The sequence below is a fragment of the Centrocercus urophasianus genome, unplaced genomic scaffold (genome assembly GCF_019232065.1).
Source record: "Centrocercus urophasianus isolate 14NV4802_14NV808 unplaced genomic scaffold, USGS_Curo_1.0 seq_17, whole genome shotgun sequence".
NCBI classification, from domain to species: Eukaryota; Metazoa; Chordata; class Aves; order Galliformes; family Phasianidae; genus Centrocercus; species Centrocercus urophasianus.
This window is the reverse complement of record NW_024884722.1, coordinates 33,620,160-33,630,816: the sequence shown is the minus strand read 5'-3', so window position 1 is coordinate 33,630,816 and position 10,657 is coordinate 33,620,160. Positions and strand designations below refer to the sequence as shown.

General features: G+C 50.3%; 1 protein-coding gene across 1 annotated transcript; it reads left to right on the top strand.

Annotated features, from left to right (window-relative positions):
* The first annotated feature begins 244 nt into the window (after nucleotides 1-244).
* On the top strand, nucleotides 245-1,523 carry DKK1 (dickkopf WNT signaling pathway inhibitor 1). The gene is made up of 4 exons (XM_042818688.1): nucleotides 245-421; nucleotides 500-656; nucleotides 753-863; nucleotides 940-1,523. Exons 1-4 carry the CDS (start codon nucleotides 245-247, stop codon nucleotides 1,188-1,190), a joined length of 696 nt encoding a protein of 231 aa, XP_042674622.1. The 3' UTR covers nucleotides 1,191-1,523.
* Nucleotides 1,524-10,657: the final 9,134 nt, after the last annotated feature.

Sequence of the window (10,657 nt, the reverse complement as noted above, 5' to 3'; positions counted from 1 at the left end):
CAGGAAGGGAGCGCGGCGGAGCTGCCGCCGCCGTTGCGAAATCCCCTCCCTCGGGGGGGGGGGAACAGCGGCACAGCCCCCCGGGGCCCTTTGAAATCCCATCCCTCCTCCCCGAAGGGCGGGCGCAGGAGGCAGCCCCCCGGGTATAAAGAGGCGGCGGCGGGCAGGTAGTGCTGCTCGGGGGCAGGGAGCGCAGCTCGGAGTTACGGACGGGACGGGGCGGACGGGTCGGGACGGACGGGCGATGCGGGCTCTGCTGGCGCTGCTGGCGGCCCTGAGCTGCGCGGGGCGGGCGGGGGCCGGCGGCGGCCTCAGCTCCAACGCCATCAAGGTGGGGGCGGCCGCCAGCGCCGCCCCCGCCGCCGCCGCCCCTGCGCCCTTCGACGGCAGCAACAAGGCGCCTCCGGCCGCCACCCGGCAGGTAGGAGCGGGGCGGCCTGGGGGCTGCCGGGGGTTACCGGGCGGTGGGAAGCGGCGCTGACCCTCTGCCCGCCCGCAGCCCTTCCCCTGCTCCGAGGACGAGGACTGCGGCCCCGACGAATTCTGCGGAGGGGCGGCCCGCGGCGGCGGCCCCCCGCTCTGCCTCGCGTGCCGGAGACGCCGCAAGCGCTGCCTACGCGACGCCATGTGCTGCCCGGGCACGGCCTGCAGCAACGGTGAGGGGCGGCCGGGCCGTGGGGCGCGCGCTGGGCGGGGAGGTGGGGGGGAACACGCGGGGCTGACGGCGCTGCTTCCCCCTCCCCACCCCGCAGGGCTCTGCACGCCCCCCGAGCCCCCGCCCGGCGTTCCCGAGCTGGACGAACCCGGCCCAGAGGCGCTGCCCCGACGGACGCCCGCGCCCGCCTGGCCGCCCGACGCCAAAGGTAAGCACGGCCCCGGGGAGCGGCGCGGCCGCAAGGCGCCGTCGGAACTCGGCGCTGACCTCCCTCCTGTCCGCAGGTGAGGAGGGCGACTTCTGCCTGCGGTCGTCGGACTGCGCAGCGGGGCTGTGCTGCGCCCGCCACTTCTGGTCCAAGATTTGCAAACCCGTGCTGCGCGAGGGGCAGGTGTGCACCCGGCACCGCCGGAAAGGAGCCCACGGCCTCGAGATCTTCCAGCGCTGCCCCTGCGCCGAGGGTATGGCGTGCCGCCCGCAGCGCGACCGCGGCGGTCCCGACGCCTCCCGCCTGCACACTTGCCAGCGGCACTGAGCGACACCGGGGGGCAGACCGAGGATGGACGAACGGACGGAAGGACAGACGGGGGGATGGACTCTGGCCCCGCTCGTGAGAGCTCCCCGCTGTGCGCACAGCTGGAGCAGAAGGTTGTTTCTCGAGGGAACTACTCTTAAGCGACTGATTGCAGTACGTTACTGTGTTGTGAATATGGAGGTGGCACTTAGTGTACAGACGTTCTGAGCGAGCCTCCCGGACGCTCCTCCAGCCAGGACTGGGACGTGGTATGCGCTGGGTTTCCAGTTGCTCTCGATGGACGCAGCCGCCCCTTCAGGTGAAGGGCAGCCCAGGCTGCGCTGTGCCACGCTCCGGGGCGATGCCCTACGGAGGCGGCGGGGTCGCAGAGCGGGACCTCAGCGGCCCCGGCCCTGAGCCGTGCGGTCGCGCCGCTCTGGGCACAATAAAGTTCTATTTTTCGCTTCGCCTGGCAGTACATCGCTCAGTTCTTCCCTCTGGGGTGGTGGTGTGGAGGGAGGGAAGGGTGTGAGTGGGAGCTCTCCCGGCCCCTTGCAGTGCCGTCTGCAGGAATGCTCCCGAAGCACAGCATCCCTTTGGTGTTTTACCGCGACCTGACCTCCGGTACTAATGCCTGTGGCATTAACTCTCCTGCTTAGAGACCTCTGGGGCTACCCAGACTGCTGACATATCGGGGACAGAGCCTGACAGAGCTACCTGCAATATGTCCGTGCACCGAGAGTGACTGCTGTCAGAGAGTGGCTGAGGTTGGCACTGGCTGACCCAGCCCAGCACTGAGCCAAGGGAATGGGTTCAGGGCAGCTGTGCTCACAGTGCAGGGAATGGATTCTCCCAGTGCTGCAGCCTGAACCGGTGCTTGGAGCATCCCAGCCAGTGAGGTCATGCTTCAAAGGCTTGAGCACTGCAGTTACTTTTATAAGTAGTTGTTTTTTTTTTTTAAAAAAAGCACTGTTCTACAAGCAGTTGCAATTGTGCCCAACACCAGTCACTCACGCTGGGGCAGTGTCAGCAGCTGGCTGTGTGCAGAGGCACGGGTGGTATTTAGATGCACTCAGCTCTGGTGCTGAGGTGATGTATTTCGTCTCTGACATACAGAACAGTATCATTCAGTTCAGCACCGCAGCGCATCAAACCTTTCCCACTCACCTATTCACTTTTCGCATCCTCTCCGTGAGCACAGCCCTCGGGCCGCCCCTTCAGCCGCCGGGCAGCAGCTCCACGTCCCCCTGCAGGGGGTTATGGGGAGCAGAACACGCACTGATCAGACTTGGAAAGGACGGGCTGAAGCGGTCCCCTTACTTTGAATTTACTACTGCCTGCACGCGGCTCAACTGCCGCGGCTCGTTGACATCAGTGTCTCAGGATGGCATCGGTGAAATGATTCACCGGGGAGAAATAAAAGATCAAAGCATGAGCAGGAGACACAATAAGCAGGTTTTGTTGGGGGGGATGGATGGGGGGGGAGGGGGGGAAGAGGCTTAGCACCCCTTGTTTATGCGCTGCTCCTGGTCATACAGCTGAAAGCATTATCAGAGGTGATCTAAGAAGTTATATATCATTACTGGCACTGATAAACAGTAAAGCTGTTCTTTGTTTTCAGAGCAGCAGAAGAGCATCTAATACACGTTCCCCATCTGTCAGAGGTGTGCATTATTGCTGAGGCACTGTGTGCATGGTTTGATGTGTGACATTTCTGTTAGAGCCTATGGTGTGCCCACTTCAGTACCATGGTCCATGTGGGGCCGTTCTGGAGGTGCCTGCATAGGCTGGGCTGGACTTTGGAGCTCTCTGAGAGCGGCTGAGCCTTCCAGAGGGATGATTCAGCAGGAGGGGGCTGGTGGAGGGCTCAGCCTCTCCAAAGTGATGCATATCACTGTTTACTGACTACTGCTTTTTTTGCAGCTTCCACCCCCCCAGTGCCTGAGCTGTGTCCCTAATTAACAGCAGAGGATGAGACGAGGACAAGCCAGAGCCTTTGGGATGCTTCTGGGCAGAGCCCGGGGAGGGACCAGACCCGTTAGCGGCTGATTGAGGTGAGTAATTAGGCATCGGCATGCAAATGGGCACAGCCCACGGAAAGGCTCAGCTGGGAGTCAGGGATGCTTGTAGGACTGAGCCCCTTCGGTTCCAAGCTGGGTCAGGAGAGGATTTCCCCCGTTTGAAATAACGAGGGGAGCAACTAATTATTGCTTTTTGTCTGTTTTTTTAGGTACTGGCACCGCAGGGCCCTGCAGTTGGCTGTTGGCTCTTAGAGAACGTGTTGTGGGGCTACAAGCATGTGGGTGTCAGGCACACAGAAAGCACTGCTTTACTGTTTTCTTTTCTTTTTAATTTTTAACTAAGCTTCCTTTCAAGATGCTGATTTTCAGAAGGGTAAGTAGTTGTACAAGAGCTCCAGCACTGGAAACATGACCCTTGGCAAACTAGGCCTCCAACCCATCGATCCTCCTTCCTGATTTCCTCCTCGGAAAGTGAAAAATCCATCTTTGTCATGCCTGATGGAGGGCTCCTAGCAGAGCACTTTGTCTGCCCTCACCAACAGGCGGATGTGCTTTCAAAAACACAAAATGGAAACATTTGATTCTACTGCATGCTTTTCAATTAATATCCCTGTTGGGGGTTTTATGAGAATTATAATGGCTTTGGCGTGTTTTGAGTCCCTCAACAAAGAATGAAAAGCCTTCTCAAGCCAAAATGTAGTATACGTTCAAAAATGGATTTGTTTGTTATTTTTTAATCCTGGGCAACAGTGCAACACAGGCATTCCTGTGTTGTTTTGACCTTGTGCCTTACAGTTAGTTCTCCATCTCCTATTGATTCCTTCTGCTGCTCTGCACCTTTCCAGCTGGCCCCATGAGGTTAGGGGGGCACTTCAAGGTGACAACCCGGTGAGAAGTCAGATGGTCCTGGCCAGGTGGGTTCTGGACTCCGGTTCTCGTGCCCAGGCTCTTTTCTCTGACTCTTCCCCATGCACTGCATTACAAACCAGCTTTAGGCAGTCCTGATGGCTCAACCCACGCTGACCCTTCCCTGTGGCTCTGCTGTCCCAGGCACCGCACATTTCTGAGGCTCAGCTGCACCAGCTAGAGGAATGCCTGGCCATAAATGTTCATGCAAGAAACTCAGTTCCTTCTGGCCAAGGTCCAGCCTGAGCAGGGAATGAGCAATGTGATAGCGAACAAACCCAGATCCCTTCCCCTATTTGGACACTTGCATCTTGCATTCAAGGATGCACAGGCTGTGCTCAAAGTGAAGAGCCCAAGAAGATCCCTTGTCCCTCCAGAGGGATCACTTAATCTCTAACCTTTTTTTTTTTTTTTCTCGTCAAGACAAAGCACTGATATGAGCAATATTAAAGTATTTTTTCCCCCCATGGGTTGGGGAGAGCTTCCAGTCCCTGCTTGGAGACGTGCTTTTTGGGGGTAGATAGGGACATATTGTGGAATCACAGAATCATAGAATGGCCTGGGTTGAAAAGGACCACAATGACCATCTATTTTCAACCCCCTGCTATGTGCAGGGTTGCCAGCCATCAGACCAGGCTGCCCAGAGCCACATCCAGCCTGGCCTTGAATGCATCCAGGGATGGGGTATCCACATCCACAATCTGTTCCAGTGCGTCACCACCACTTCTGCCTCATAAATCTTATGTCTGATCACAAAAAAGCAATAGGGGTATGAAAGGGAAGCCCTGGCAACCTGAATTACTGATGTTTTAATTCTTGCTTTAGGATTTTTGTATTCCCCCAAAGGAGCTCAGAAGCAGTTAACATCATGCCCTGCACAGAGGCATCGATAGGAAGATGTAGGGTGGGTTCCCAGCGGACTCACACTAGGATTTCCCAGGCTCTGTCCTTATGCTTCTGGAAGCCAAAGTGGTTGATGGGAAGAGAAAAATTCCTCCTGTAACTCGTGGCACTGAAATACTAGTCATGTGCACAGAAAATTTCTTCAGATGAGGGTTTTTTGGAGCTGTAAACACATTCACATGTATTTTTAGGTATCGTGTTCTTAAAAAATATCATTCAGTCCAGCTTTTGAGTGTAAATCTTGCTCAGACCCCTTTTTAAGCCCATCAGGATTTTTCTGGTCGACTTACGTTGTGGCATCATGGCACATAGTTTCGACAGGTTCCTTATTTCCCAGCAGAATCTCATGTTCCTTCCTCTGCTAGCAGTTTACTGACCTGTTGAATATTGAGTTACTTGCTGCCCTCTAGGTTCTTATTTGACCTTTTGTTATTAGAGCTCATAAAAGAAAAGCCAGGAAGCCAGTAGTGCATATTTGAAAGCCCAGGTATTATCTGCAGCCCTCATGTTTGTATGTGTTTTATTTTTTCCCCTGTTCAACAGATCAAAGTCACTACACTTTGGTTCTGTGTTTGGGAAAAGCCCACATTCTGCCCCAGGAGTTTTCTAACTTCACACAGGGTCTCATTGGCAGGTCCTGTGGTGGTGATGTGTCCCACAGGCTAACAGTGTGTGCCCCACCTGCTTCACAGATATGAATGTGTCTGTGTAACACAAGCACTGCCCTCAGACCAGAGAACCTGGGCTCAGTAAGTATTTAAACCCACGCTGGCAGTGGGGCTGGCCCCACGGTGGTGTTTCTGATGGCCTTCTTCAGCTCCTCTGTTTAGGTCATTCTTCACTGTGCCAGAAACGCTACAGCCTAGGAAGGCAAACTCTTCTTATTTAGGTGTCTTGATCTGTATTTAGATCAGAGTCTGCCTTAAGCTGTGGGAAAACATTGCCTGTGGATTTAAAGAACGTTGTTTAAGTAATGTAAATAGTAAAGCAAGATGCTTTCAAAGCTGGAGTTTCCTTTGTTGTCACAACTTCTTACTGCTGTGTAGTCCATTATTGTTAAATACCTTCACTGTCATTAAAAAACAGCACCTTCTCATCATAGAGTTAAGTGCATTCTGTAGGAAAGTGTGGGTAACTCAATGACCAGAGTTTTTTATTTCTTTTATATTATACTTTAAATAGAAAAATACATTGGTTTGCATACATTTCAGTTTTATTACCTCCTTGTTAGCATCACTTTGATAACCTTGTTTGAAGATTTAACACCAAAACTGTCAAACAAGATAAGGACCAAGGGCATGTGCTTCTTGTTTAGGATGAAGTTCTGCAGCTTGTATTGTAAAACGTGTGCTGCTGGGTTTGGTTTAGCACTGTTTTTTGCAGAGCTGTTGAGATGGGAGAAGTCAATGTGGGAATTTTTAAAATGAAATTTATGACTTTTTCACTGAGGCAAATACAAATCCCTCTGTGCTGAGAAAGAGGAAGGCAAAATTACTGAAAAGAGGCAGTGTGAGCGTGTTGGGCTTGGCACTCACATGTACTGTTCAACAGACACATAAAATGAAAATGAATAAGAAAAATCAGACCTTACTAAGAACAAGAATAAGACAAGATTTTGCTGAATTCTCATTTTCACTTACTTCCTTGGGGTGTTTTAAGGCAACAGGCTGATGAGGTCATGATCAGTTGTTGTCATTTGGGCAGGCTAGAGAAATAGCTGCCTCATCCCATTCCCAGAGTTTTTTAAGGTATGAATCAGCCTCCCTATCTCTCTTCTTATCATTCCTAAAGCTAAGATGACTGATGTGGTATTTCATCAGAGCCAGAGCTCCCATTGTAACCCCCAGCTAAAAAAGCTCTTAAAGCTCTTAAAGCTCTTAAGCGTCCTCAGTGTTCAGACTGTGCTTCATGTTACAAATCTGCTCATCTCCACTCTGGTTCCCAACATGAGTCCGTGGTAGTTGTGTCACTATCTCATGCTTTTCTCCTTCTCCTATGGCTCTGACTTGGTGGTCTCACTTGCCACCCAACATCAGCTGTTGTGTGATTGTTTCCCTATAATTTAATCCCGGCTTCTTGGCTCTCTTATGCCCACTTGACAAGTCTGTGGAAAGACCCTTTTCTTCTCCCATTTTTGATGGGATTTGTGTCCTTTGTCCTCCTTCTTCCTCTCCAAGACACCTTATCTCACTCAAGTGAAAACAAAGGAGTTTTCATTTCCAAGAATACAGGGATGCTAGAGATGTCCAGATGTGCAGGGATGGAGTCAGGGAAGTCAGGCACAAATGGAATTGAACTTGGCTGTGAAAAACAACAGGAAGGGATCGTTTAGCTACACTGGGCAGAAGAGAAGGCTAAGGAAATTGTACCCACTGATAAATGAAGTGAGGACTGGCCTCCTCTCAAAAGGAGAACGCTGAGGTACTTAATAAGTTCTTTGCCTCAGTCTTCATGGTCGGCCAGGTTTCTAATGCCTCAGATGTCCCTGAGTTTCTAAGCAGGGGTTCAAGGAGCAAAATTCCTCCCACTGTAAGAGCAGAGCAAATCTGAGACCACCTCATGATGCTGTATGTGTACAAGTCTTTGGGCCTTCTACGATGGACTGATGTCATTGGTGGGCAAAGGAGGGGCAACTGATGTCATCTACTTGGACTTGTGCAAAGTCTTTGACATAGTCCTTCACTGCTTTCTTATCTCTAAATTGGAAAGACATGGATTTGAAGGCTGGACTGTTCGGTGGATGAATTGACTGGGTGGTCATAGCAAGAAGATCACTGTCAACAGCTCTATGTCCAGGTGGAGGCCGGTGATGAGTGATATCAGCCAAGGGCTGTCTTGGGATTTGTGCTTTGCAGCATCTTTATCAACAATATAGACAGTGGGGCTGTGTACCTCAGCAAGTATACAGATGACATCAAACTGAGTGATGCAATTGACACAATAAAAGGGAAAGACACCATCCAGAGAGGCCTGGACACACTTGAAAAGTGAACATATAAGAATCTAATGAGATTTAACAAGGCCAAGCACAAGGTGTTGCACTTGGGTCAGAGAAATCCCAGATGCATGTACCAACTGGGAGAAGAACTCATTGAGAGCAGCCCTGCTGAGGACTTGGGGGTCCTGGTGGACAAGAGACTGGACATGAGCCAGCACTGTGCTCTTGCAGCCTGGAAGGCCAATGGCATCCTGGGCTGCATTAACAGAGGAGTGGCAGCAGGGGAAGGGAGGTGATGGTCCCCCTCTACTCTGACCATGTGAGGCCCAATCTGCAGTATTGTGTCCAAGCCTGGGGCCCCCTGTATAAGAGGATGTGTAGCTGTTGGAGCGGGTCCAGAGGATGGCCACTAAAGATGATCAAAGTGGGGAACCACTCCTATGAAGAAAGGTTGAGGGAGCTGGGCTTGTTTAGCCTGGAGAAGAGAAGGCTCTGGGAAGATTTTTCTTGAAGTCTTCCAATACTTGAAGATAGTTTATGAGTAGGAGTCAGACTGACTTTTTACATGGTTTGATAGTGGTAGAACGAGGGGAGATTTAGGTTGGACATTAGGAAAAGATTTTTTACTTAGAGAGTTGTTAGACACTGACACAGGCTGCCCAGAGAGCGTGTGAGTGCCCCATATTTGGAGGCATCCAAAGCTAGACTGGACTGGGCCCTGATCTAGCATTGTCAGCCCTGCCCTTGGCAGCACAGTTGAAACTAGATGATCTTTAAGGGCTTCTCCAACCTAAGCCAATCTGATTTGATGACTCCATGAAATGCTGATAACAGATAACAATAAATTTGATAAAAGAATCGAGAAGATACACTTTGCATCAAGGCACGTATGCACACCTATTGTGGGCATAGTGTTGAAACAAAAAGGGCATCTGCCCAATGTGAGATGGAGCACATGAGAGAAAGAGCAGTCTAGACCTGAAGTGTACCACCCACCCATGTATATTTGGTAAAAAACAGCTCTGCCTGCTGGATTTTATTTTTCTCACTGAGGTACATGTTGCTTTTAAATAAACATAATTATACCCTCCGTGGAGCTGCAGCTTCGTCCAAGGGCTAAAAATAGTAAGCAGAAAGTAGAGACATCAATTAGATGCATACTGCTCAACAATTTAACTTCTAATTGGCTTGTGGTTATTCCCCAACTAGGAACCAACCCTGCTGTGTTTAAAGGATTGACAGTCTAGCAAAACAGGGACCCAAAACAAATTTTGTTTTAAAGTGAAATGACCCCAGAAAAAGTCATGTATGTTGCATGTCGAGGAACTCACATGTTTGTATGCTGCTTACTTTCAGCCTAGAGCTTTTCTGCAGCTATTCCCACCATCATAGGTTACACAGCTATGTTCAGCTCTTTACACTCTCTTCAACTCAGTTTTTTTAAAGTTTCTCTAGTCTGATTAAAGTTAGATTTGGTTCCGGATTAGCTCATTGTGCAGTACTGAAAGTGTGGTTGTTGGAGGGATCCCAAGAGCATCTTGTTTTCTGCCCAAATCTATTTTCTTTTCAGATGGCAAAAGCAAAGCCTCTACCATCTCAATTCCCTCCATTTGTATTTCTGTTTAATTCTTCTTTATGATTCGTTCTGGGCTGGGTTAAACAAGAGAGCTTGGTATGTTTTCTTGCTGTGGAACCTGGAATTGAGAGGGCTTTCTGCCTAGCAAAACTCATGTCGTGTTTCAGCTGATGATGCACACAAACACCTCTCATCATGGGAGTGTTTGTCAGGTGCTGGCATCACATGTCATTCCTCAAAGCACATTAATCAGGGTGCAAAATGAGAGAAGGCCAACAGGGCTCAATTTCTAGCAGAACAGCAGAACTGTGCCACGGTCCATATCCCAGATTAGCCGAATTTTGAGCCTGACTCAGTCCTTGAAAGACCAAGCTCTTTCAAAGCTCTACAGGGAGAGGTATACCAGCAAAAACCCATGGAGCTACCTATGTGCCCACTAAGAGCAGAGTAGCCTTCATGTCTCCCTACAACTAGGGCATCACTCCTTTCTCCCCAAGATTCAGGAGAGTCCTTCCTTGCCCTTATTTCTAAGCTGCTTTTTCCTCCAACTCAGCACCCAAAGAAAATCTATCTGCTGTGGCCCCATGAAGACCAGCAGCTGTTCTTGTACTTAACTGGTGCAAATCATGAAAAATAAGAGGGAAAATAACTGTAATCATCAAGCAAAAGTAGCATGTGCATTACCATGTATATTCTATAAGTGGTAAGAAGGTAAATTCTTTGCATTTTCCCCCAGTGCTGCACCCCAGGGGATGCCTAAGAAAGCCTTTGCACTGTTGTACTCGCAAAGAATGCACACAAATAGCCCAGGTTTGCTCTGGTTAGGATTAAATTAAACTCAATCCTTCTTGCCCAAAACCATGTCTCAGCAGCAGCCAACCCTTCTTCATGTGAGTAAATTTCACTCAAGCAAGAAGCATCCCAGAAACCACGATGGCCCGAATGGTTTCAATTTTGCATTATTTGGTGGAGCTCAGCCTTATAATTATCTGACTTCTTGCCAGAGATGTCTGCTTACCAATGCTCACACACCGGGCAGGATAGCAATGACAATTATGCTTTTTTTGGCCATGGTCTTACACTGAAAGTGAAACTATGCTGTGTGTTGATAGAAAGCAAAGGAGTCTCGCTGCACTTGAATTGT